Raw genomic sequence first — 25,154 nt, forward strand, 5'->3', positions numbered from 1 at the left:
TAACGGGTGAATGAATAGATACAGTGTGGTCCCTCCACACATGGGAGCATCACTCAGCCATGAAAAGGAGTGAAGCACTGACACTCCTCACGACATGGATGAACCTGGAGAACACGATGCTCAGTGAGAGAAGCCAGGCATAAAAGGACACACGGTGTGTGATTCCACTGATGGGAAACGTCCAGAACAGGTCTCTCTATATATTCCCAAACCATTGACTTGTACACTTTAAACAGGTGGACTTTATGGTATGTAAATTGCTTTTTTTTTTGGCCGCGACTTGCGTCTTCTGGGATGTGGGAACTTAGTTCCCCCACCAGGGATTGAATCCAAGCCCTCGGCAGTGAGAGCGCAGAGTCCTAACCACTGGACCGCCAGGGAATTCCCTGTAAATTACTTTTTATAAAGTTGTTTAGAAATGCAAAAACCCCCCTGGGCTCTGAGCCTGTCTTCCCTTGCTACCCAAGAGGGGAGGGGCCCAGATCACCGTCCAGCGCTACGCCCGCACCCCGGTGGGGAGGGGGTTTTAGAGACAGGAGAGGTGAGCCTGACGGGGATCTGAGAGGCCGGACCAGACGCGCGTGCTACGCCCCTGGCCACCTCGCTGGGGCTGGCGCAGCTGGCATTCACGGAGCGCTCGCTGTCCGCCCGCCACCTGGCGTGGGCTGCACAGTAACTTTGTTCCCACGACAGCCACGTTGGGGGCCGTGTCCCCCTTTTGCAGAAAACCGGGCTTCGGATGCCTTGTTAGGCAGCGAGAAGAGCCGGGATTGGACCCTACGCCCACCCCTTGGGCTTCCAGGCCCGGCGCGGGGAGGATGATATCGCGTCCTTATTAGTTCTGGTCCAGTCAACTTCGCTGCTCAGATGGTACCCGGACCCTAGCGGGCCCGGCCCCTTTAAGAGGGGCGTGGCTTCGCGGCAGGCGGGAGCCGGAGGAGGCCGGAAGTGCGCGTCACGGGCCTGTAGGGTGGGTCCGCGCGCCAACCGGAAGCGGAAGTGGCCACTGGGCCGCGGTTGCGGTCTGAAGGCTTTCCGCCAGGTGAGGCGGCGGTCTCACTGGGGCCTTCAGCGGGAAGCTGGGACCTGGGTGGAGACGGAGGCTGAACCCCCTGGCCCTGTGCTGTTCGGCCCTGGGAGGAGCGGGGCAGGACGGGCTTCCCCGGGAGCGGGGTTCCGGAGCGCGTGTAGGTTTTGCTGGGCGGCAGGAACGGCCTGGTCCATGCTCCCTTCTCCCACCTGCAGGGATGGGCTCCAAGGCCAAGAAGCGCGTGGTGCTGCCCACCCGCCCGGCGCCCCCCACGGTGGAGCAGATCCTGGAAGACGTGCGGGGGGCACCCGCCGAGGACCTAGTCTTCACCGCCGTGGCCCGGGAAGGTAGGGGGAGCCCAGGTCGGGCGGGGGAGAGGCGGCCCAGAGACCCCAGCAGGAAGGGGCGGGGGGAAGCGCCTGGCTGCCTTTAAGACATACTGGCAGAGTTAAGTAGTCAGGACGGAGACTGTCTGGCCCTGCAGTGCCAAAAATACGTAGGTCTGGCCTTTTGCAGAAAACGTGTGCCCGCCCCTTGTTCAGAAGGTTGGAAGCACATGAGTGTCATACAGTTGTACGGTGAATTTTGTGTTCCACTCTGTGAGGTTCGTTTATTCATTCAACAAACCTTCATTGAGAACCTGTTGTGGGTCAGGTTCTGGTCTAAGCACTGAGGTGGATAGATGATCAAAAGAGATGGAAGTGCCTGGGACTTCCCTGGCGGTCGAATAGTGAAGACTCGGCGCTTCCACTGCAGGCGCCACGGGTTCGCTACCGGGTCGGGGAACTCAGATCCCCGCTGCTGCGCGGAGTGGCTAAGGGGGGGGGGGAACCCTGCCTGCCCTCGGGCCATTCTAGTGGGTAGAAACATTCAATATGTAGGGCTTGTGGGACGATAGAAAGTGAGAAACGCTTTGGGGCTTTGTTTTTTGTTGTTGTTTGTTTGTTTTTGGTGTGTCTTTTTTTAAAGTTGAAGTATAGTTGATTTACAGTGTTTTGTTAACTCCTGATGTACAGCAAAGTGACTCAGTTATACGTACATACACATTCTTCTTCATATTCTTTCCCATTATGGTTTATCACGGGATATTGAATATGGTTTCCTGTGCTCTAGTGTGGGACCTTGTTGTTTATACGGTTTGTATATAATAGTTTACACCTGCTAATCCCAAACTCCCAATTTGTCCCTTCCCCGCCCCCCCTCCCCTTTGGCAAGCACAGTTCTGCTCTCTATATCTGTGAGTCTGTTTCTGTTTCGTAGATAAGCTCATTTGGGTTGTTTTTTTTCTTTTCTTTTTCTTTTGGCCGCGCTGTTCGGCATGTGGGATCTTAGTTCCCCGACCAGGGATCGAACCCATGCCCCCTGCAGTGGAAGTGTGGAGTCTTAACCACGGGGCCACCAGGGAAGTCCAATTTGAGTCTTTTTTTTTTTTGCGGTACGCGGGCCTCTCACTGCTGTGGCCTCTCCTGTTGCGGGGCACAGGCTCCGGATGCACAGGCTCAGCGGCCATGGCTCACGGGCCCAGCCGCTCCGCGGCATGTGGGATCTTCCCAGACCGGGGCACGAACCCGTGTCCCCTGCATCAGCAGGCGGACTCTCAACCACTGCACCACCAGGGAAGCCCCTTATTTTATTTTTAAAATTTTTAAAATATTTATTGATTAACAAATATTTATTGAGTATATGGTGTACTGCTATAAAGTGAATGGTGTTTTGTTTTTTTAAAATTTATTTTATTTTTGGCTGCACTGGGTCTCCGTTGCTGCATGCGGGCCCCTCTCTAGTTGCAGCAAGTGGGGACCACTCCTCGCTGCGGTGCACGGGCTTCTCGCTGAGGTGGCTTCTCTTGTTGCAGAGCATGAGCTCTAGAGCACGGGCTCAGTAGTTGTGGTGCACGGGCCCAGCCGCTCCACAGGGTGTGTGGGATCTTCCTGGACCAGGGCCCAAACCCGTGTCCCCTGCATTGACAGGCCGATTCTTAACCACTGTGCCACCAAGGAAGCCCTGGGTCATATTTTAGATTCCACATATAAGTAATATATGGTTTCTGTCCTCCTTTTTCTGACTTACTTCACTTAGTATGATAACCTCTAGGTCCATCCATGTTGCTGCAAATGGCATTATTTCATCCTTTTTATGGCTGAGTAGTATTCCATTTGTGTGTGTGTGTGTGTGTGTATACACACACACACACACACACCATATCTTCTTTATCCATTTATCTGTTGATGGGCATTTAGGTTGTTTCCATGTCTGGCTATTGTAAATAGTGCTGCTCTGAACATTGGGGTGCATGTGTCGTTTTGAATTAGAGTTTTGTCTAGCTATATGCCCAGGAGTGGGATTGCTGGATCATATGGTAGCTCTATTTTTAGTTTTTTGAGGCGCCTCCATAGTGTTTTCCACAGTGGCTACACCAACTTACATTCCCACCAACAGTGTAGGAGGATTCCCTCTTCTCCACACCCTCTCCAGCATTTATTGTTTGTAGACTTTTTTTTTCTTGGCTGCGTTGGGTCTTCATTGCTCTGCACGGGCTTTCTCTAGTTGTGGCTGGCGGGGGCTACTCTTCGTTGCAGTGCGTGGGCTTCTCATTGCGATGGCACGGGCTCTCGGCACACGGGCTTCAGTAGTTGTGCCTTGCAGGCTCAGTACTTGTGGCACACAGGCTTAGTTGCTCCACAGCATGTGGGATCTTCCCGGACCAGGGCTCGAACCCGTGTCCCCTGCATTGGCAGGCGGATTCTTAACGACTGCGCCACCAGGGAAGCCCCGTTTGTAGACTTTTTAATGATGGCCATTCTGACTGGTGTGAGTTGATACCTCATTGTGGTTTTGATTTGCAGTTCTCTAATAATTAGCGATGTTGAGCATCTTTTCATGTGCCTGTTGGCCATCTGTATGTCTTCTTTGAAGACATGTCTGTTTAGGTCTTCTGCCCATTTTTCGATTGGGCTGTTTTGTTTTTTTTGATTGAGTTATATGAGCTGTTTGTGTATTTTGGAGAGTAAGCCCTTGTCAGTCGCATCATTTGCAAATATTTTCTCCCATTCCATAGGTTGACTTTTCGCTTTGATGGTTTCCTTTGCTGTACAAAAGCTTGTGAGTTTGATGAAGTCCCATCTGTTTATTATTTATTATTTTATTTCCATTATTCATTTATTTATATATTTTTGTCTGCGTTCGGTCTTTGTTGTGCCACATGGGATCTTCATTGAGGCACGTGGGCTTCTCTCTAGTGTGGCGCACGGGCTCCAGGGTGTGTGGGCTCTGTAGTTTGCGGCACACGGGCTCTAGTTGAGGCGCGCAAGCTCAGTAGTTTGCGGCATGTGGGATCTTAGTTCCCCCATCAGGAATCAAACCCTCATTCCCTGCGTTGGAAGGCAGATTCTTTACCACTGGACCACCAGGGAAGTCCCAGTTTTGCTTCTATTTCTGTTGCCTTGGGAGACTGACCTAAGGAAATATTGGTACCATTTATGTCAGAGAATGTTTTGCCTGTGCTTTTTTCTCGAAGTTGTATGGTGTCATATCTTAAATTTAAGTCTTTGAGCCATGTTGAGTTCATTTTTGTGTATAGTGTGAGGGAGTGTTCTAACTTCACTGATTTACACGTGGCTGTGGGACAGTTTTTTTTTTCTTAATAGTAAAAAAAAAAAAAAATTCCGTTCTTTGTTCCATGTAGCCACATTTCAAGGGCTCAGGAGCCCCTGGTGGCTCAGCTGGAGGGCGTTTCCATCACTTGGAGCATCGTGTTGGACGGGGCAGCCCGAGGAACAGGAGCTGTATTTATCCCTGGCTCGCGGCTGGGTCTTCAGAGGCCACTTGAGCCCCAACTTAAGGATCCTGGGCCCAGTTACCCCATGAGCAGTGCCGGGGCCACTCAAGGGCGAGGGGCTTCCCCTGCCGGCCTGTGTTCACATCTAGGACCATACCTGGCCTCCGTGTGCACTGTCTGGCCTTTCCCACCTTGTTACTAAAGCAGATAAAGTGATTTTTAGTTAAATGCCAGCGTTTCTGGGCCTGTTTGTAGACAAGGGAACCAGGCAGAGCGGAGAGGACCTTGACGTATCTCCAGGTGGCCCTGAAACCTGTGCTTTTCCTGCCCTGGTCCCCCCACCCCTCCGCCACGCCCTTTAGGAAGCGTGGTCGTTGGGAAATGTGCGTCCATGCCCTCCTGGCCTCCTCTCACCTCCCTGATTGCTGAGAGCACAGGTGAGGCCGGCCGGCTCATGGTCAGGGTCAAGGCCCTTTCCAGGAGCTGGAGCCCACCCCCAGGCGGGGCCGAGGGACAGTGGAGTCTGGCCTTTACTGTGACCTGTGCCCTTCGGTCCACTGCTTTCTTTGGGGGGTAAACTGAGTCCCCTGTGTGGCCAGCGGGCAGTGATGCTGCCGTGTCCTGTCCCCAGACCCCCCAGCCCCCTCGGGGAGGGCCGAGGACACTGAGGCCCAGCGGGAGCAGCTCTACCAGCAGAGCCGGGTCTACGTGGCCACGAACCAGCGGCTGTGGCGCGCGGGCGCCCAGCTGAAGCAGCAGCGTGAGGAGCTGTGGCGGGCACGCGAGGAGCTGGAGCAGGAGGTCAGCCACGTGGGCCAGGTGGCTCTGCCGGGCACCGCAGCTGCCACCTTCCTGGGCTGACCCGGCTCCCCGGGGCCTCGGGGCCTCCGCTCGACACCTGGCCTGGCGCACCTCACCTGACACCTGGCCCCTTGGTCCCGGAGCCAGGGTCCAGGCTCTCTGTTCCACGGCCTAGGCACGCCTGGCACCCAGAGACCCCAGGGGACACAGCCCGCCCAGGGGGTGGGGCTGCCTCAGCCAGGCACAGGCCCCTCCCCGAGGGTGGGGTCCGGGTTGTGCGCATGCCCCTCGCCCTCAGGAGCCCCGACTGGACTTACTGCGGGGCCCAGCCCTCGAGGGCCCTCCGTCCATCCTCCCTTCCTTCCTCTGGTGACCCTGCTTCACTGCCCCCCGCATCAGACTGAACTGGTGGGACCCACCCCTCTGGTTCTGCCGTCTCCGTGTTAACTGGGGGGCCCCAGGGGTCCGAGAAGAGGGTGGGGAGTTCAGTGTCCTCCCTGACGCGTAGTGGCTAAGGTTATGTGAGGAGCTGTGGCCCCCCCAGGGCCCAGATCTGAGATGGGGCCTCGCGGTGGGTGCCACCCCTCAGGGCCCCCGGCACCCCGACCTAGGGCCTGGGCGCTCCCCCAGGGCACTTGTCTGTCTGTCAGCTGTGGGGTTCTGTCACATGGGGGCGCCATGAGAGGACGTGGTGGTCAGTCCACTGCCCCGGGCCATCACCCAGCTGCCCTCCTGTCCGTACACCTTCGTCTGTGGACAGGTGGGTGGTGGGGCAGGAGAGGATCTTGAAAAGGGCATCACCCTAAAAAACCCATCCCATGAAGACCAGAGAAGCAGTAGGCTGGCTGGAGGTGGCCCCAGGGCCAGGCCCGTCGTGGATGAGCCCGAGTCCCTCTGATGAAATCCCTGTGTGTAGCTGCCTGAACAGTGCCCCCATAGACCACTCCTTTGCAGGGTCCCCAGAAGCTCGGGGCAGTGCTGGGACCCAGCACGCAGGGCCCTGACAAGGGAGACCCTGCGCATCCCAGGAAGAAAGAGTGTCTGCTTCACCCTCAGGGACCCCAAAACTGGAGACTTGACTTTGGAGGCCCAGGAGACAAGCCCAGTGCGGGCTTGTCTCTAGTGGCAGCAGTGGACGCCAGGCTGCCTCCTCCAGGGTGCGCTGGCTAACAGCGGGCCCCTGGGGTGAGCTGCTTCCCCCCTCCCTGCCTGGCCTGGCCTCCGGGTGGGGCCGCCTGTCTTTGGGGCACTGTCCACCCTCCAGATCCCCCCCCCCCGGCATCAGGCAGAGACACTCCACTGACTCCTGCCGGGTGCCTCCCCTTGCGCCTGTTCTGAGCGCTCTCCCTGCACCCCCGGGTCACGCTGGGGCTCAGCCCTCGAGCGTCCCCTCGCGTCCTCGCGGTTGTGGCGAGCGAGGCTCTGCAGGCGGCACGTGGACCCCCACCCTGGCTTGTCCCCCCGGAGACGGGCGCAGGCATTGTGGAGTGCAACTCAACAGCTGTTTATTAAAGGTGCATGTGAGACGCCTGGTTCCGCGGCCTCCTTCCGCCAGATGATGGCTTTACAGTTGGGGGGACAGGATGGGACGGGGCTGTACGTATTTACACATGTCCGGTGGCACTGCAGACCCAGGAGGGAGATGCAGGGTGGAGGGGGAGCCTAGACAGCTGGGCTCGGGCGGCAGCCGGCAGGGTGGCAGGGGTCAGGTGATGCACCGAATCCAGCACCCAGCTCGTGGTGTCCGTCTGCTCCTGGGCCGAGGTCCGGGAGTGGGTGTCCTGTGTCCCCTCAGCGGGTGGCCGGGCGGCATCCTGAGGGCTTCAGACTTTGGTCCTCCAGCTCCTGCCTCAGACGACTGTCCAGCAACCGCCAGTGCCTTCCTCCAGGAAGCGCATCTTCTCAGGGCCCTGGGCCCCCATTGGCCTGCTGGGCTGGGTGATGAGGCATGGCTGGCCCCGCTGCAGGGGTTGGAAAAGGCAGAGGTGGCCCTGACAGGATGGCCCCAGCCTGGGGAGAGAACGCCTGGTCCAGACAGAGGGCAGCGGGGGCAGCCGGGGAGGGTCCTCTGCCCCCAGTCACGGTGGCTGCGCTGCTCGCCAAGAGGTAGCTCTGGGAGTTCGCCCCACGGCCCACGTGGGGAGACAGGCACACAGCGGCCAGAGCGCCGCCCGGGTCTCCCAGTGCGGGGGGCTCCCACCCCGGCCCTCACGGCTGGGCGAGCTGGGGTGGGTCCCCCTTTTCCAGGGGAGGCTGGCCCATGGTGGTGGTGGGCAGCATCCTTCAGCCCCCATATCTGAGAAGGCGCTCGGAAGACCCCCCCAGTCCCGCCCTTCTGGCTACTGACGGGGACTGGGGGCGGCCGGTATCTGAGACGCATCTGATCGTGATCAGCCTGGGGGCCGGGTCCCTGGCACCCTGCTCAGCCCCCGGCCTCCTTTGCTGCTGCCGGCTGGCCCTCCACAGGAGGGGCACGTGGTGCAGCCCTTCTCGCGTGCTGCATTCAGGCCCTCAGGCAGAGTCCTGGCGCCTGTCCTGCAGGACGGTGTGTCGGGTGTGAGGGAGAGGTTGCAGTCTGTGTGTCTCAGCAGCGGCACGGTGTCCAAGGGAGGGGAGGGACAGTCGGTGGTGCCCGGGGTGGAGATGGGGCCCCTCCAGCACCTCCTCTTGACTCAGCCCTGCTCCCCCTCCTCCCAGAGAAGGGACGGATGCCGGCACAGGGTCCCCGGCCCCAGGAGCAGCTCTGCAGGGCGACTGTGACTTTAGATCCGCAGGGCGACCGAGAGCAGCCCCGCCCAGAGCTGGGTTCTGCAGGGAGGCGGTGGGCGGCTCTTCGTGCAGGTATGCCGGGGCTCCCCCCTCTGCCTTCTCTGGGACCAGCTCCCTCCAGCACCTGTGGGCTCCAGGGCCCCCGCTCCGAGTCCCACAGCTGTGCTGGACCTCAGGGAGGAGGCCGTGCCCGCACGGAGCCCACAGATCCAGGGCTTCCCGCGTCGCAAAGGAGGTTGAGATCGAAAAGGGAAAGGCCGGGGGCCGGTCGGGCGCCTCCCGGGACGTCCTCAGAGTGCAGTCCAGGCCCGGCGGGGGGGCGGTCAGCCGGGCCCCGGCCTCCCCTCGGTGCCCCGCCCGCCTCGGCCAGAGCCCTCGCTGCACGCCTGCCTCTCCATGTTCCTTACGAGGATTGCGGGGGTGCTGTGTCCAGACCACCCCCGGCCAGTCCCGGGGTGCTCCAGGCTCCCTACACTCGCCGTCTCGGGTGGGGCTGCCTTTCTGTGGGGCTCAACCACGCCCCTCCCCCGTGCCCCCCGCTGAGGCTGAACAGGCAGGCCAACCGGCTAAGCCCTCGTGAGCAAATTACTCAGCCTTGCCCGTAATTACAGGCTTCCTGCTCTGCCACGGTTGCCTGCCAATGCCCCCAGCTGGCAGGCTCCGGTCCCCCACGTCGGCGGGCGGGCACTGTCACCTCCCTGCGGCTCCCCGGAGGGGAGGGGAGGGGGTGTGGTGCTGATGCTGGGCCCGGTGGGGTCAGGAGCCCAGGAGGGCACTACTGAGGACAGCCCCTGCCAGGCTGGGACGGCGCCCTCGTAGGCGCCCCCTGGCGGGGACGCAAGGTCCACCCTGCAGCTCACTTTCCTTGCAGAGCCCCCTGGGCACGGAAGCAAGCGCCTACGCAGTGAGGGTGGGGCCCGTACGGGCAGGGCTTAGGCTCAGAGGGCGGGGGCCCGGGTGGGCAGGCGGGTGCTGGGACCACCCTTGGGGCAGCCAGACGGCCCTGGGCCGGGAGAGGACGTTCTGGAAGGCCAGCCCTGGCCCCTATCCCAGGAGGCCGGTAGGGGCGGGGGCGGGGGCTTTCTCCACGGCAGAGTCAGTGGTGGCTACCACCATGGGGCTGGGCACGTAGTTGAAGGGGGGGACGCGGGCGGAGCGGCTGGGGGAACCGTGTCGGCTGGCGGGGACGAAGGGGCCGGGGGCGGGCGCCTTGGCGGGACCCGGCCCGTCCACGTCGCTGCCGAGGAGGAGGGAGGGGGCGCCGCCGGTCGTGGCCTGTGGGGTCACCCAGCTCTCCAGGCTCGGGGACGTGCTCGAGTTGGTCTTGGTAGCCGCGAAGTCCTCGGTCTGGACCACGGCGTCGCTGGTCTTGCGCTGCGGAGGGCCTGTGGGGCCGTCCTCCGGTGAGGAGCCCAGCAGGGGCAGGGCGCGGGGGGGCAGCGTGCTCCGCAGGATGTGCGGAACGTCCTCGTCCCGGATGCGACGCCACGTGGTGCCCGGCGCGGCCTCCCCGGTGCTGCTGCGGGGCGCGTTGTCTGCCACAGGCACGGGGGCGTCGGGCCCGCGGGCCACACTGATGTGAGGCAGGGAGGCGTAGCGCTTGACCGTATCGGGCCGGGCGGCTGGCGTGCGGACGGGCAGGCGAGACGGGCTCTCAGAGCTGGTGCGCCGGGGCGGCCGCTCGCCCAGGCCGGGCCGGGCCGTGGGTGGCCGCTGGGGGGCGGGAGCCTGCCGGGGGGCCGCCCGCAGCTCATCACAGCGCGAGGAGCATAGGAAGACGGCGGGTAGCGCGGGCCGGCCGCGGCGGGGCAGGCCTGCCTGGGCAGCCGGGGTGGCGGCCTCGGCGGCGGACAGTTCGGTGCGTCTGCGGCGCAGCAGGCCCGGCGACTCCTTGATGAAGGTCAGCTGCCTCCGGAAACCGGAGCGGTCGGAGGCCTCGCTGCCGCTGGAGCGGGCGGAGGCCACGCTGCCGCTGGAGCGGGCGGAGGCCACACGCACGAGCCCTGGGCGGCCCCCTCGGGCCCTTGGACCTGGTTCCGGGGCTGCCTTGGCCAGGGGTGGCGGCCCCCGCCTGGTGGGTCTCTGCATGAAGGGGATCCGCACGGGCGACTTCTGTGTCTTGTGCTGCTTGGCCAGCAGGGCCCGGGCGGGAGTCTTGGTTGCGGGGGAGGCCCCGGGGCCGGGCAGGGTTCCTGCGGCCTGGGTGGCCGGGGGTGACCGCCTCGGCAGAGGCTGTGAGGCCGGGGAGGTCTGGGAGGAGCTCGACGAGGGGGTCTTGGCGAGGCGGGCAGGTGGCGTGGCACTCCTCTGAGGGGGGCTCAGCGCCGCCAGCTCCGAGATCTTGCCGGGTCGGTGCAGGCTTCGAGACCGCTGCTGCCCGGGGCCAGGGATTTTGGCGGGGGCTGCTGGCTGCACTGGATTTGGGACTCCCGTCTTTCTCGGCACATTGCGGGGCCCAGGGGCACCTTTGGGCTGGGCCCGGGTGGTTGGGCTGGGCATGTAGATCACCGTCCGTCCCCGGAGCACGGCTGGCACCCCAGACGCGGCCTTCTGAGTGCCACGTGGCTTCTCCAGGCCGCTGCTGCGCTGGGCCAGAGCCCTGTCCCGTTTCTCTGGCCGCATGGCACTGCCCGCCTGACCCTCTGCCCTTGGCCTTCGACCCTTCCTGTGCGGGGGAAGCTGCAGGGTGGAGCCCACCGACCGCCCTGAGGCAAAGGACAGAACGGAGTCGGACTCAGAGGAGGCCTCGTGGGTGGCTGCCGCCGCTGCCTGGTGTAGCCACGTGACGATGGAGTTGGCCCCCTCCTGGATGGCGCGCCACTCGACGCTGTCCAGGTCTGAGGCATGGTCCGAGCCCGCTGCCTCCTCACTGTGCTCCCGGGGCCCCTCTGCTGGCCTCTTCTCCTGCTGCACCGCTCTGGACTGGCGGCACCCTGGGCCAGACACCTGGGGCCGGCGCCTGGGCACGGCTGAGCCAGTGCAGCGCCGGAGCAGCTCTGCCTCGGCCCGCGGGCGGGGGGCGCTGTCCCGCCTGCCCCCGGGGCCTGGGTCCTTGGTGACCCCTGGCTCACGGGCTCGGGGCCGGCTGGCCGCGTGCTCAAAGGGCTCAGGCTCGCTCAGGGAGCTGGCGGAGGAGCTCAAGGAGTAGCATGGTGGCGTCTCATCAGCGATGAGGCTGGGCTGAGCCCGGGCGGGCGGCGCGACCTTGGGCGCAGCAGCCTTGGGCGGCGCGACCTTGGGCACGGCCTGCACCTCCTTCCTGCCACCAGCCGGGTACTCCCTCTTCACCGCGCGGGGGATCGCAGATGCCCGCCGCGGGGGTGCCACCGCCACTGCCGCGGACGGCTCTTCGTCTGAGTCGTTGCCGTAGAAGCAGTACACGGCCTCCTCGGTGGGCGTCGTGAGGCACAGAGACTGCAGGGCCCCGTCCCCACGTGCCTGGCCCGGGCGGGAGCTGTCCCTGTCCCTGCAGGCGCTAGGGGGCCGGCAGAGGGGCAGCTCCAGCCCTGCGCGGCTCCTGCCAGCCCCCCGGGGCTGCTCTGTGCTCCGGCCCGTGCCCCCCGCCCTGTGCCGGTGCCCAGCGGGCTGCCTGGTGGGGGCGGCACGGCCCGCAGCCTTCTGCCCCTGCGCAGGCCCGCCATCCCCGGGGGGTCCCTGCAGTGTCTCCTCGCTGAGGGAGGTGGCGCTGGAGAAGGTGACCGGCGTGCCCTCGGCCGAGTCGGTGCAGGACTCATCCTCCCGTGCCGGGGCAGGCACCAGCATGTAGACGGGCACGGGCAGGGTGCGGTGGCCAGGCACCAGCGCCGAGGCCACCTTGCGGAGCCGGGCGGGCACGGCCCCACCCAGGCACTCGCGCAGCAGCTCCAGGTCCCGGTCGGTGGATGTTGGCCCTTCGAGGCGGCCGCTGGCCTCGTCCCGCCGGCGGTGCCCGGGGCCCACGCCTCCCGCACTGCTGCGCTCAGGGCAGGCCGGGGGCAGCAGCCGCAGCTCCACGTCCTTCTGCACATAGAGCTCATGCAGGGCCAGCGCGCTCAGGCTGGAAGCACACGAGAAGTTCTCGTCGGGCTTCTCCACGGTGAAGCGCACGCTGCCCGCGTCCAGCTCAGACGGCAGCCGGCAGCGCTCCCGGCAGTCGGCGATGTCCAGGAAGCGCTTCACGTAGCTCTCCCACTGCAGGCTAAACTGGGTGACCTCACGCTCGCCCGGCGGCACGGGGGCCGGCGGGGGCGTCTTGCTGCGGCTCGGTGGCATGGTCTGCCCGGGGCTGTCGGGCAGCTCGCTGGGGCTGACTGTGCCGCTGCCCAGCCCGCTGCATGGATCGCTGGCGACGGAGCTGGCGATGGATGGGCTCTCGAAGCTGCCCAGCGAGCTGACTGAGCTGCAGCGGCTCAGCACCAGCGGCGTCTCCTGTACGCAGTTCTCAGATGAGCTGGACGGCGTGGCGTCCTCCACCCCCAGGCCCCGGCCCCGCTGAGGCACCGGGATGGCCATGGGCAGGGAGGCGGCGCCCGGCCCCTGCCAGGCCCCGTCCAGCCCGGCCTCGCTGGGGCCAGCCTCCTCCAGCCCCTCCAGGGACGAGTCGCTGTCGTCCAGGTCCCCGGCCTCACTGGGCCCTGGGCGGCCGGCCGAGGACAGTGAGGACAGGGAGCTGCAGCGGGATAGGGAGAGGGGCGCCTTCTCCACCGCCAGCTTCTCGGGCACCTTGCTCAGGTCCTCTGCGGGCAGCCAGGCCTGTTTCCGGGCCCTGGGGGCCAGGGACCCCGCACCCGCTCTGGCGGTGCCCTCAAGCAGTGGCACATGCTGGTAGGTGGGTGACAGCTTGATGGTGCACACGCGGGCATCTGTGGCCGCGGTGTCCCGGGCCTTGGGCTCAACCTGGCCGCTGGGCAGGTTGAGGTCAAGCCGGCTGGGCCGCGCCTGGCCACACAGGGGTCCCTCGCAATGCTCGGCCAGCGCGGCCAGCGAGCAGGGCTGCGAGTGCTCGCGGGGACAGTGCCCGTCGCTGGTGCTGCCGCTGTTAAGACTGTCGTTGGAGAGGCTGGCATGGGCCGCCTTGAGCCGCAACAGCGGGTGAGCCCGGCTGCCGGCCTCTCGCCGCCCCGCCTCGGGCCCCCGGCAAGGGGAGCAGGAGTGCGCGCGGCCCTCCCGTGGGGCCTCCTGCCCGGGATCCCCAGAGCTGAGGCTGAAGCTGTCGTCAGACGAGGTGTGCAGAGCCGAGATGTCCTCCACCAGCCGGTCGATGCGCGCCACTGCCAGTGCCAGCTTGGCCTTGGCCCTGGCTGCCACAGCTGCCTCCCCGCCGGCCTCCTTCTCGGACTCCAGGCCGCCCCGGCGGGCGGGCGGGGCACGGGCCAGCGCCTGGCCCTGCAGGAAGGGGCTGCCCAGGAAGAGGGGCAGCACGGCGGGGCTGGCGGGCTCGGCAGTGGCGGCAGCGGCTGTGGCCAGGGAGGGTGCGTCGTCATCATCGAAGCAGCCCGAGTCGGAAGCGTAGTCCTGGGCTAGGCCGTCCAGGTGGCGCAGGGGCGGCAGCGGCTTCTTGGAGGCGGCCTCGGCCTCGGGCAGGCCCTGCTTCTCCAGGTGGTCGAGTGCCTGAGCCAGGTGCCGCGCGTCCAGCGCAGCCTCCAGCGCCCGCTGCTTGCGCACGTACAGGCTGGGCGCACAGGCGCTGGGGGAGACGGCGGTGGCCGCCGCCTGGTACTTGGCGGGCCGGTGGGCCAGCAGGTTGCGCAGGGCGGCGGCGCTGCCCATGGCGATCATCTTGTGCTTGGAGTGCACCAGGTTGCGCAGCATGCCCACAGCACCCAGGTCCCACAGCAGCTCCTGGTCACCGGCGCTGCGGGCCGACAGGTTCCAGAGCGTGCCACATGCGTTGCTCACGATGGTCAGGCTGTGCGACGTCAGGTGCTGCAGCAGCGTCTGCAGGCAGTTGTGGTCCCGCAGCACCTGCCTGCGGGGGCCGGAGGGGTGAGGAGGGGCGGGAGGGGTGCGTCAGACCCCCGCCCAGCCCGGACCCCAGCCCACCGGACACCCGCCCGCCGGCAGGACCGTGGCCACGTGGGGCAAGTCAAAACGGAAGGTGCCCAGGTAACATTGCATTTCAAAGGAAGGGATACATTTTTAGTAAAAGCATATCCCAAACATTGAATGCGCTGTACTTGTGTGAAAGCTTTCATTTATTAATCTCAACAAACTATTTATGAAACAATACTAATGTGTTAACATTACTTATTATTTACTTTTTCTTTTTTTTTTTTTTTTCTGCTACGCAGCCTTCTCATTGCTGTGGCCTCTCCTGTTGCGGAGCATAGGCTCTGGACACGCAGGCTCAGCAGCCATGGCTCATGGCCGGACCAGGGCACGAACCTGTGTCCCCTGCATTGGCAGGCGGACTCTCAACCAGTGTGACACCTGGGAAGCGCCTATTACTTATTATTTAAAATGAAATTTCATTAAAACCATCTCATTTTATTTCTTTAATTTTTATTTTACATTGGAGTACAGCTGATTTACAGTGTTGTGTTACTTTCAGGTGTACAGCTAAGTGATTCAGTTATACATGTACATATATCCGTTCTTTTTCAGATTTTTTTCCCATTTAGGTTATTACAGACTATTGATTGGAGTTCCCTGTGCTACACAGTAGGTCCTGTTGATTTCCTATTTTACGTATAGTAGTGTATAGTATAACTCGTTTTAGGGCACCTAAATCTTGTGATATTTGGGATATACTGAAGACAGACTTCTGTTTGCTTTTAAAAATACTAAGCATTGTTTCTTAATTATTGTCATTACTAGTAAATAAATGTTTTAATTTACATGGTAAGATCTTTAGCACAGGTATCTCCCATGCAACATTCGGGAATATACTAAAGATGGTGTTTTTAAAAGAAAACAAAAATCTCAGTATTGTTTGTTAATTATTAGCATAATTAGTAAATTAATGTTTTATTTAATTGATAAACTCTTTAGCACAAGCACATCCCATGCAGTATTTAGGATATGCTTTTTCAAAGTTATATGTGTTTTCATATACCTGAAGCATTATTTATTAGTAGTATTAACAAATTATTTATTTTCATAAAGAACACATTTTTACTATTATTTAGAAAATAATGGGGTTTTTTGTTTTTTTGTTTTGCAGTACGCGGGCCTCTCACTGTTGTGGCCTCTCCCGTTGCGGAGCACAGGCTCCAGACACACAGGTTCAGCGGCCATGGCTCATGGGTCCAGCCGCTCCGTGGCATGTGGGATCTTCCCGGACCGCGGCACGAACCCGTGTCCCCTGCATCGGCAGGCGGACTCTCAACCAGTGCGCCACCAGGGAAGCCCCTATTACTTATTATTTAAAATGAAGTTTCATTAAAACCATCTCATTTTATTTCCTTAATTTTTATTTTACATTGGAGTACAGGTGATTTACAGTGTTGTGTTACTTTCAGGTGTACAGGTAAGTGATTCAGTTATACATGTACATATATCCGTTCTTTTTCAGATTCTTTTCCCATTTAGGATATTACAGACTTGATTGGACTTCCCTGTGCTACACAGTAGGTCCTGTTGATTTCCTATTTTATGAATAGTAGTGTATAGTATAACTCATTTTAGGGCATCTAAATCTTGTGATATTTGGGATATACTAAAGACAGATATCTGTTTGCTTTTAAAAATACTAAGTATTGTTTCTTAGTTATTGGCATTACTAGTAAATAAATGTTTTATTTTACTTGGTAAGATCTTTAGCACAAGTATCTCCCATGCAACATTCGGGAATATACTAAAGATAGTGTTTTTAAAAGAAAACAAAAATCTAAGTATTGTTTGTTAATTATTAGCATAATTAGTAAATTAATGTTTTATTTAATTGATAAACTCTTTAGCACAAGCACATCCCATGCAGTATTTAGGATATGCTTTTTCAAAGTTATATGTGTTTTCATATACCTGAAGCATTATTTATTAGTAGTATTAACAAATTATTTATTTTAATAACACATTTTTACTATTATTTAGAAAATAATGCTTTTTTGTTTCTTTGTTTCTGTTTTTGCGGTACCCGGGCCTCTCACTGTTGTGCCCTCTCCTGTTGCGGAGCACAGGCTCCGGACACACAGGTTCAGCAGCCATGGCTCACAGGCCCAGCCGCTCCGTGGCATGTGGGATCTTCCCGGACCGCGGCACGAACCCGTGTCCCCTGCATCGGCAGGCGGACTCTCAACCAGTGCGCCACCAGGGAAGCCCCTATTACTTATTATTTAAAATGAAATTTCATTTAAACCATCTCATTTTATTTCTTTACTTTTTATTTTACATTGGAGTACAGCTGATTTACAGTGTTGTGTTACTTTCAGGTGTACAGCTGAGTGATTCAGTTATACATGTACATATATCTGTTCTTTTTCAGATTCTTTTCCCATTTAGGAAATTACAGACTTGATTGGAGTTCCCTGTGCTACACAGTGGGTCCTGTTGATTTCCTATTTTATGTATAGTAGTGTATAGCATAACTCATTTTAGGGCATCTAAATCTTGTGATATTTGGGATATACTAAAGACAGATTTCTGTTTGCTTTTAAAAATGCTAAGTATTGTTTCTTAATTATTGGCATCACTAGTAAATAAATGTTTTATTTTACTTGGTAAGATCTTTAGCACAAGTATCTCCCATGCAACATTCCGGAATATACTAAAGATAGTGTTTTTAAAAGAAAACAAAAATCTAAGTATTGTTTTTTTAATTATTACCATAATTAGTAAATCAGTGTTTTATTTTAATTGATGAAGTCTTTAGCACAAGCACATGCCATGCAGTGTTTAGGATATGCTTTTTCAAAGTTATATGTGTTTTCATACATCTGAAGCATTATTTATTAGTAGTATTAACAAATAATTTTATTTATTTTAACAAAGAACACATTTTAACTATTATTTAGAAAATAATGTGGTTTTCCTTTTGTTCTGTTTTGTTTTTTGCGTTACGCGGGCCTCTCACTGTTGTGGCCTTTCCTGTTGCGGAGCACAGGCTCCGGACACACAGGTTCAGCAGCCATGGCTCACGGGCCCAGCTGCTCAGCGGCTGTGGGATATTCCCGGACCGGGACATGAACCCGTGTCCCCTGCATCAGCAGGCGGACTCTCAACCACTGCACCACCAGGGAAGCGCCTATTACTTACTATTTAAAATGAAATTTCATTAAAACCATCTCATTTTATTTCTTTAATTTTTATTTTACATTGGAGTACAGGTGATTTACAGTGCTGTGTTACTTTCAGGTGTACAGCTAAGTGATTCAGTTATACATATACATATATCCGTTCTTTTTCAGATTCTTTTCCCATTTAGGTTATTACAGACTATTGATTGGAGTTCCCTGTGCTACACAGTAGGTACGGTTGATTACCTATTTTATGTATAGTAGTGTATAGTATAACTCATTTAGGGCACCTAAATCTTGTGATATTTGGGATATAGTAAAGACACATTTCTGTTTGCTTTTAAAAATATTAAGTATTGGGCTTCCCTGGTGGCGCAGTGGTTGAGAGTCCGCCTGCGGATGCAGGGGACGCAGGTTCGTGTCCCGGTCCGGGAAGATCCCACATGCCGCGGAGAGGCTGGGCCCGTGAGCCATGGCCGCTGAGCCTGTGCGTCCAGAGCCTGTGCTCCGCAACGGGAGAGACCACAACAGACAGAGGCCCACGTACCGCAAAAAAAAAAAAAAAAAAAATTAAGTATTGTTTCTTAATTATTGGCATTACTAGTAAATAAATGTTTTAATTTACTTGGTAAGATCTTTAGCACAAGTATCTCCCATGCAACATACGGGAACATACTAAAGATGGTGTTTTTAAAAGAAAACAAAAATCTAAGTATTGTTTGTTAATTATTAGCATAATTAGTAAATTACTGTTTTAATTTAATTGAAAAAGTCTTTAGCACAAGCATATCCCATGCAGTATTTAGGATATGGTTTTTAAAAGTTATGTGTTTTCATACATCTGAAGCATTATTTATTAGTAGTATTAACAAATTATTTAAATAAAGAACACATTTTTACTATTATTTAGAAAGTAATGCTTTTTTTTTTGGGGGGGGGGTACGCGGGCCTCTCACTGTTGTGGCCTGTCCCATTGCGGAGCACAGGCTCTGGACACACAGGTTCAGCGGCCATGGCTCACGGGCCCAGCCGCTCAGCGGCATGTGGGATATTCTCGGACCGGGACACAAACCCGTCACCCCTGCATCGGCAGGCGGACTCTCAACCACTGCACCACCAGGGAAGCCCCTATTACTTGTTATTTAAAATGAAATTTCATTAAAACCATCTCATTTTATTTCTTTAATTTTCATTTTACATTGGAGTACAGCTGATTTACAGTGTTGTGTTACTTTCAGGTGTACAGCTAAGTGATTCAGTTATACGTGTACATATATCCGTTCTTTTTCAGATTCTTTTCCCATTTAGGTAATTACAGACTATTGATTGGAGTTCCCTGTGCTACACAGTAGGTCCTGTTGATTACCTATTTTATGTATAGTATAACTCATTTTAGGGCATCTAAATCTTGTGATATTTGGAATATACTAAAGACAGATATCTGTTTGCTTTTAAAAATACTAAGAATTGTTTCTTAATTATTGGCATTACTAGTAAATAGATGTTTTATTTTACATGGTAAGATCTTTAGCACAAGTATCTCCCATGCAACATTCGGGAATATACTAAAGGTAGTGTTTTTAAAAGAAAACAAAAATCTAAGTATTGTTTGTTAATTATTAGCATAATTAGTAAATTAATGTTTTAATTTAACTGATGAAGTCTTTAGCACAGGCACATCCCATGCAGTGTTTAGAATATGCTTTTTCAAAGTTATATGTGTTTTCATACATCTGAAACATTATTTATTGGTAGTATTAACAAATAATTTTATTTATTTTAACAAAGAACACATTTTTACGATTACTTAGAAAATAACTTTTTTTTTTGTTTTTTGCAGTACGCGGGCCTCTCACTGTTCTGGCCTCTCCCGTTGCGGAGCACAGGCTCCGGACACACAGGTTCAGCAGCCATGGCTCACGGGCCCAGCCGCTCAGCGGCATGTAGGATATTCCTGGACCGGGACACAAACCCGTCTCCCCTGCATCGTCAGGCGGACTCTCAACCACTGCGCCAACAGGGAAGCTCCTATTACTTATTATTTAAAATGAAATTTCATTAAAACCATCTCATTTTATTTCTTTAATTTTTATTTCACATTGGAGTACAGCTGATTTACAGTGTTGTGTTACTTTCAGGTGTACAGCTAAGTGATTCAGTTATACATGTACATATATCCGTTCTTTTTCAGATTCTTTTCCCATTTAGGTAATTACAGACTATTGATTGGAGTTCCCTGTGCTACACAGTAGGTCCTGTTCATTACCTATTTTATGTATAGTAGTGTATAGTATAACTCATTTTAGGGCATTTAAATCTTGTGATACTTGGGATATACTAAAGACAGATATCTGTTTGCTTTTAAAAATACTAAGTATTGTTTCTTAGTTATTGGCATTACTAGTAAATAGATGTTTTATTTTACATGGTAAGATCTTTAGCACAAGTATCTCCCATGCAACATTCGGGAATATACTAAAGATGGTGTTTTTAAAAGAAAACAAAAATCTAAGTATTGTTTGTTAATTATTAGCATAATTAGTAAATTGTTTTATTTTAATTTATAAAGTCTTTAGCACAAGCATATCCCATGCAGTATTTAGGATATGCTTTTTCAAAGTTACGTGTGTTTTCATACATCTGAAGCATTATTTATTAGTAGTATTAACAAATAATTTTATTTTATTAAAGAACACATTTTTACTATTATTTAGAAAATAATGCTTTTTTGTTTGTTTGTTTGTTTTTGTTTTTGCAGAACGCGGGCCTCTCACTGTTGTGGCCTCTCCTGTTGCGGATCACAGGCTCCAGACACACAGGTTCAGCGGCCATGGTTCACGGGCCCAGCCGCTCCGCGGCATGTGGGATCTTCCCGGACTGGGGCTAGAACCCGTGTCCCCAGCATCGGCAGGTGGACTCTTAACCACTGCGCCACCAGGGAAGCCCCTATTACTTATTATTTAAAATGAAATTTCATTAAAACCATCTCATTTTATTTCTTTACTTTTTATTCTACATTGGAGTACAGCTGATTTACAGTGTTGTGTTACTTTCAGGTGTACAGCTGAGTGATTCAGTTATACATGTACATATATCTGTTCTTTTTCAGATTCTTTTCCCATTTAGGATATTACAGACTTGATTGGAGTTTCCTGTGCTACACAGTAAGTCCTATTGATTTCCTAATTTATGAATAGTAGTGTACAGTATAACTTATTTTAGGGCATCTAAATCTTGTGATATTTGGGATGTACTAAAGACAGATATCTGTTTGCTTTTAAAAATACTAAGTATTGTTTCTTAATTATTGGCATTACTAGTAAATAAATGTTTTATTTTACATGGTAAGATCTTTAGCACAAGTATCTCCCATGCAACATTCGGGAATATACTAAAGATGGTGTTTTTAAAAGAAAACAAAAATCTAAGTATTGTTTGTTAATTATTAGCATAATTAGTAAATCAATGTTTTAATTTAATTGATAAAGTCTTTAGCACAAGCATTTCCCATGCAGTATTTAGGATATGGTTTTACAAGTTATGTGTTTTCATACATCTGAAGCATTATTTATTAGTAGTATTAACAAATTATTTATTTTAATAAAGAACACATTTTTACTATTATTTAGAAAATAATGCTTTTTTTTTTTTTTTGTGGTGGGCAGGTAGGCGGGCCTCTCACTGTTCTGGCCTCTCCCGTTGCGGAGCACAGGCTCCGGTCACACAGGTTCAGCGGCCATGGCTTACGGGCCCAGCCGCTCAGCGGCATGTGGGATCTTCCCCGACCGGGACACGAACCCCTCTCCCCTGCATCGGCAGGCGGACTCTCAACCACTGCGTCACCAGTGAAGCCCCTATTACTTATTATTTAAAATGAAATTTCATTAAAACCATCTCATTTTATTTCTTTAATTTTTATTTTACGTTGGAGTACAGGTGATTTACAGTGTTGTGTTACTTTCAGGTGTACAGCTGAGTGATTCAGTTATACATATATCCGTTCTTTTTCAGATTCTTTTCTCATTTAGGATATTACAGACTTGATTGGAGTTCCCTGTGCCACACAGTAGGTCCTGTTGATTACCTATGTTATGAATAGTAGTGTATAGTATAACTCATTTTAGGGCATCTAAATCTTGTGATATTTGGGATATACTGAAGACAGATTTCTGTTTGCTTTTAAAAATGCTAAGTATTGTTTCTTAATTATTGGCATCACTAGTAAATAAATGTTTTATTTTACTTGGTAAGATCTTTAGCACAAGTATCTCCCATGCAACATTCGGGAATATACTAAAGATAGTGATTTTAAAAGAAAACAAAAATCTAAGTATTGTTTGTTAGTTATTAGCATAATTAGTAAATCAACGTTTTAATTTAATTGATAAAGTCTTTAGCACAAGCGTATCCCATGCAGTATTTAGGATATGCTTTTTCAAAGTTATGTGTTTTCATACAACTCAAGCATTATTTATTAGTAGTATTAACAAATAATTTTATTTATTTTAACAAAGAACACATTTTTACTATTATTTAGAAAATAATGTGTTGCGATTTTTTTGGTTGGTTTTTTTTTTTCTGCGTTACGCGGGCCTCTCACTGTTGTGGCCTTTCCTGTTGCGGAGCACAGGCTCCGGACACACAGGTTCAGCAGCCATGGCTCACGGGCCCAGCCGCTCAGCGGCATGTGGGATATTCCCGGAGCAGGACACGAACCCGTGTCCCCTGCATCGGTAGGCGGACTCTCAACCACTGCGCCACCAGGGAAGCCCCTGTTACTTATTATTTAAAATGAAATTTCATTAAAACCATCACATTTTATTTCTTTAATTTTTATTTTACATTGGAATGTAGCTGATTTACAGTGTTGTGTTACTTTCAGGTGTACAGCTAAGTGATTCAGTTATACATGTACATATCCTTTCTTTTTCAGATTCTTTTCCCATTTAGGTTATTACAGACCTTTGATTGGAGTTCCCTGTGCTACACAGTAGGTCCTGTTGATTACCTATTTTATGTATAGTAGTGTATAGTATAACTCATTTTAGGGCACCTAAATCTTGTGGTACTTGGGATATAGTAAAGACATATTTCTGTTTGCTTTTAAAAATACTAAGTATTGTTTCTTAATTATTGGCATTACTAGTAAATAAATGTTTTATTTTACTTGGTAAGATCTTTAGCACAAGTATCTCCCATGCGACGTTCGGGAATATACTAAAGGTAGTGTTTTTAAAAGAAAACATAAATCTAAGTATTGTTTGTTAATTATTAGCGTAATTAGTAAATTGTTTTATTTTAATTTATAAAGTCTTTAGCACAAGCAGTATTTAGGATATGCTTTTTAAACGTTATGTGTTTTCCTACATGTGAAGCATTATTTATTAGTAGTATTTACAAATAATTTTATTTTAATAAAGAACACATTTTTACTATTATTTAGAAAATAATGCTGCTTTTTTTTTTTTTTTTTTTGCAGTTTGCCGGCCTCTCACTGTTGTGGCCTCTCCCGTGGCAGCGCACAGACTCCGAACACACAGGCTCAGCGGCCATGGCTCACGGGCCCAACCACTCCGTGGCATGTGGGATCTTCCCGGAACGGGGGACGAACTCGCGTCCCCCTGCATTGGCAGGCAGACTCTCAATCACTGTGCCACCAGGGAAGCCCTGCATTTTTATTTTTAATAATTTAATTTAAAATTCAGTATATCCCACGCAATATTTGCGATATTCTTATACTTTTTAATAGCTATGTATTTTCATACATTAGAAGTATTACTTATTATTAATGTTACCTAGTAGGTAATAAATAGTTATGTTAATGAAGAATAAGCATTGTTTTATTTATTAATGTTGCTTAGTGAATAACATTTTAATAAAGAACAAGTAATTATTAATTATTCTTTAGAAAATTATGTATATGTTTACTATGTTAATTTACAATTTAGTACAAGTATATCCCGTGCAGTGTTTGGGATGTATTTATACTAAAGATAGTACTTTTAAAGTAAACTGAAATCTAAATATTGTTTGTTATTAGCATTATTAATAAATAATGTTTTATTTTAATTGGTAAAATCTTTAGCGCAAGTATATCCCATGCATTATTTGGGATGTATTTATACTTTTTAATGGTTACGTATTTTCATACGTTAGAAGTATTACTTAGTGTTAACGTTACCTAGTAAGAAGTTAATATGTATGTTAATGAAGAATAATCTTTGTTTACTACTTAGCGCATAATAGTTTGAAAAAGAACAAGCATTATTAATATGACTTAGAATGCTACGTATATTTTTACTAAGTTAATTTAAAATGTGGTACGAGTATATCCCAGGCAATATCGGGGATGTATTTATACTAAAAACAGTCAGCGACCGGGCATGCATCGTGCCGACCCATTCACAGGTGGCCGAGGTGAGGCTCCCCGTGGTTCAGCGCCAAGGGGGAGCCGCCAGCCCCGTGCCAGCCGCTCCTGGGCTCCACCTGCCCAGCGCCCTCCCGCGCCCTGCTGACCTGTAGTCCTCACGGGTGGCGATGAGGCTGGACACGTTGCGCAGGATGCCGCCTCCACTCTCGATGATGGCCAGCGAGTTGCTCTGGCACTTGTAGGTCAGTGTGCTGACCAGGAAGCCCAGGGCGCCGTCCACCTGGCAGATGGCGGCCTTGTTCTCCGTGCTGTGCGCTGAGAGGTTCCACAGGGCGCTGAGCACGCTCTTCAGGGTGGACTCCTGGGCACAGGGCAGGAGCAGGAGGGGGTCAGCAGCGGGTCCCCAGCCCCACCCACCCCCGCGCCCTCTCCCTCGAGGCGCCGGCACAAGGCACCCAAATGCCTCTTCGAGTAGAAGTCAAAAGTAACACAACCAGGGGCTTCCCTGGTGGCGCAGTGGTTGAGAGTCCGCCTGCCGATGCAGGGGACGCGGGTTCGTGCCCCGGTCCGGGAAGATCCCACATGCCGTGGAGCGGCTGGGCCCGTGAGCCATGGCCGCTGAGCCTGCACGTCTGGAGCCCGTGCTCCGCAACGGGAGAGGCCACAACAGTGAGAGGCCCGCGTACCGCAAAAAAAAAAAAAAAGTAACACAACCGGCCACAGCAAGATCTTTTGGGTTGGAAGCCCCCGGCCTGGACCCGCTGCCAGGCGGCGGGCTGTCCATCTGGCTTGACTTCCCCCAAGGTGGCGAACTCACCACCTGCTGCTGGTGCCTCCCAGCCACGTGGCTGGCACCCCGCCCAGTGCCCACCTTGGAGGCTCGCAGGACGCACTGCATCAGGGCCGTCATGCTGCCCACCTCCCTCAGCACCTTCTTGCTGCTGATGTCCGCCCTCCAGGACAGGTTGCGCAGGATGCTGGACACCACCTGGGCGAGTGCAGGGCAGGCTGTCTGGGCCCGGGCCAGGCTTCAGGGTGGCTCACGGGGCCCACCCGCAAGCCCCACGGTGGCAGGTGGCAGAGCCCAGGGTTGCCCCCGGCCCCCGGCAGCACCGCAGCCCCCCGGGTACCTGGTGCAGCTCCTCGCTCTCGGACGCCAGCTGGGCCACGATGGCCTCCATGCAGCCCCGGCGGGCGCACAGTGCAGCCTGTGGGGTGACACGGGAGTCATGCCGTGGCGGGGGGTGGGGCGGG

General features: G+C 53.6%; 2 protein-coding genes across 2 annotated transcripts in view; one reads left to right on the plus strand and one right to left on the minus strand.

The window, feature by feature from the left end:
- Window positions 1–955: 955 nt before the first annotated feature.
- Window positions 956–19,800, plus strand: CUNH19orf25 (chromosome unknown C19orf25 homolog). Its single transcript, XM_022565616.2, has 3 exons — window positions 956–1,042; window positions 1,246–1,377; window positions 5,440–19,800. The coding sequence occupies exons 2-3, from the start codon at window positions 1,248–1,250 to the stop codon at window positions 5,667–5,669; spliced, it is 360 nt and encodes a 119-aa protein (XP_022421324.2). The 5' UTR covers window positions 956–1,042; window positions 1,246–1,247; the 3' UTR covers window positions 5,670–19,800.
- APC2 (APC regulator of Wnt signaling pathway 2) overlaps window positions 6,948–25,154 on the minus strand; it is a 33,616-nt gene continuing 15,409 nt past the window's right edge. The window contains exons 12-15 of the mRNA XM_089905775.1: window positions 25,031–25,108; window positions 24,772–24,888; window positions 24,047–24,261; window positions 6,948–14,325 (exon numbers count right to left, since the gene is read on the minus strand). Of these exons, the coding sequence (XP_089761901.1) occupies window positions 9,423–14,325; window positions 24,047–24,261; window positions 24,772–24,888; window positions 25,031–25,108 (5,313 nt within the window). The 3' untranslated portion in view covers window positions 6,948–9,422. The remainder of the gene's footprint in view (window positions 14,326–24,046; window positions 24,262–24,771; window positions 24,889–25,030; window positions 25,109–25,154) is intronic.

The sequence above is a fragment of the Delphinapterus leucas genome, unplaced genomic scaffold, assembly GCF_059928025.1.
Source record: "Delphinapterus leucas isolate spDelLeu-1000000601 "Yukka" unplaced genomic scaffold, BTC_Dleu_Yukka2 spDelLeu_asBTCV2_sq25, whole genome shotgun sequence".
Taxonomy (NCBI): domain Eukaryota; kingdom Metazoa; phylum Chordata; class Mammalia; order Artiodactyla; family Monodontidae; genus Delphinapterus; species Delphinapterus leucas.

Bases quoted from the DNA above. Each gene is read 5' to 3' on its own strand.
- CUNH19orf25 (XM_022565616.2), top strand. From the start codon at position 1,248: ATGGGCTCCAAGGCCAAGAAGCGCGTGGTGCTGCCCACCCGCCCGGCG. The intron at 1,378-5,439 runs GTAGGGGGAGCC...TCCTGTCCCCAG, and splicing joins CACCGCCGTGGCCCGGGAAG to ACCCCCCAGCCCCCTCGGGG.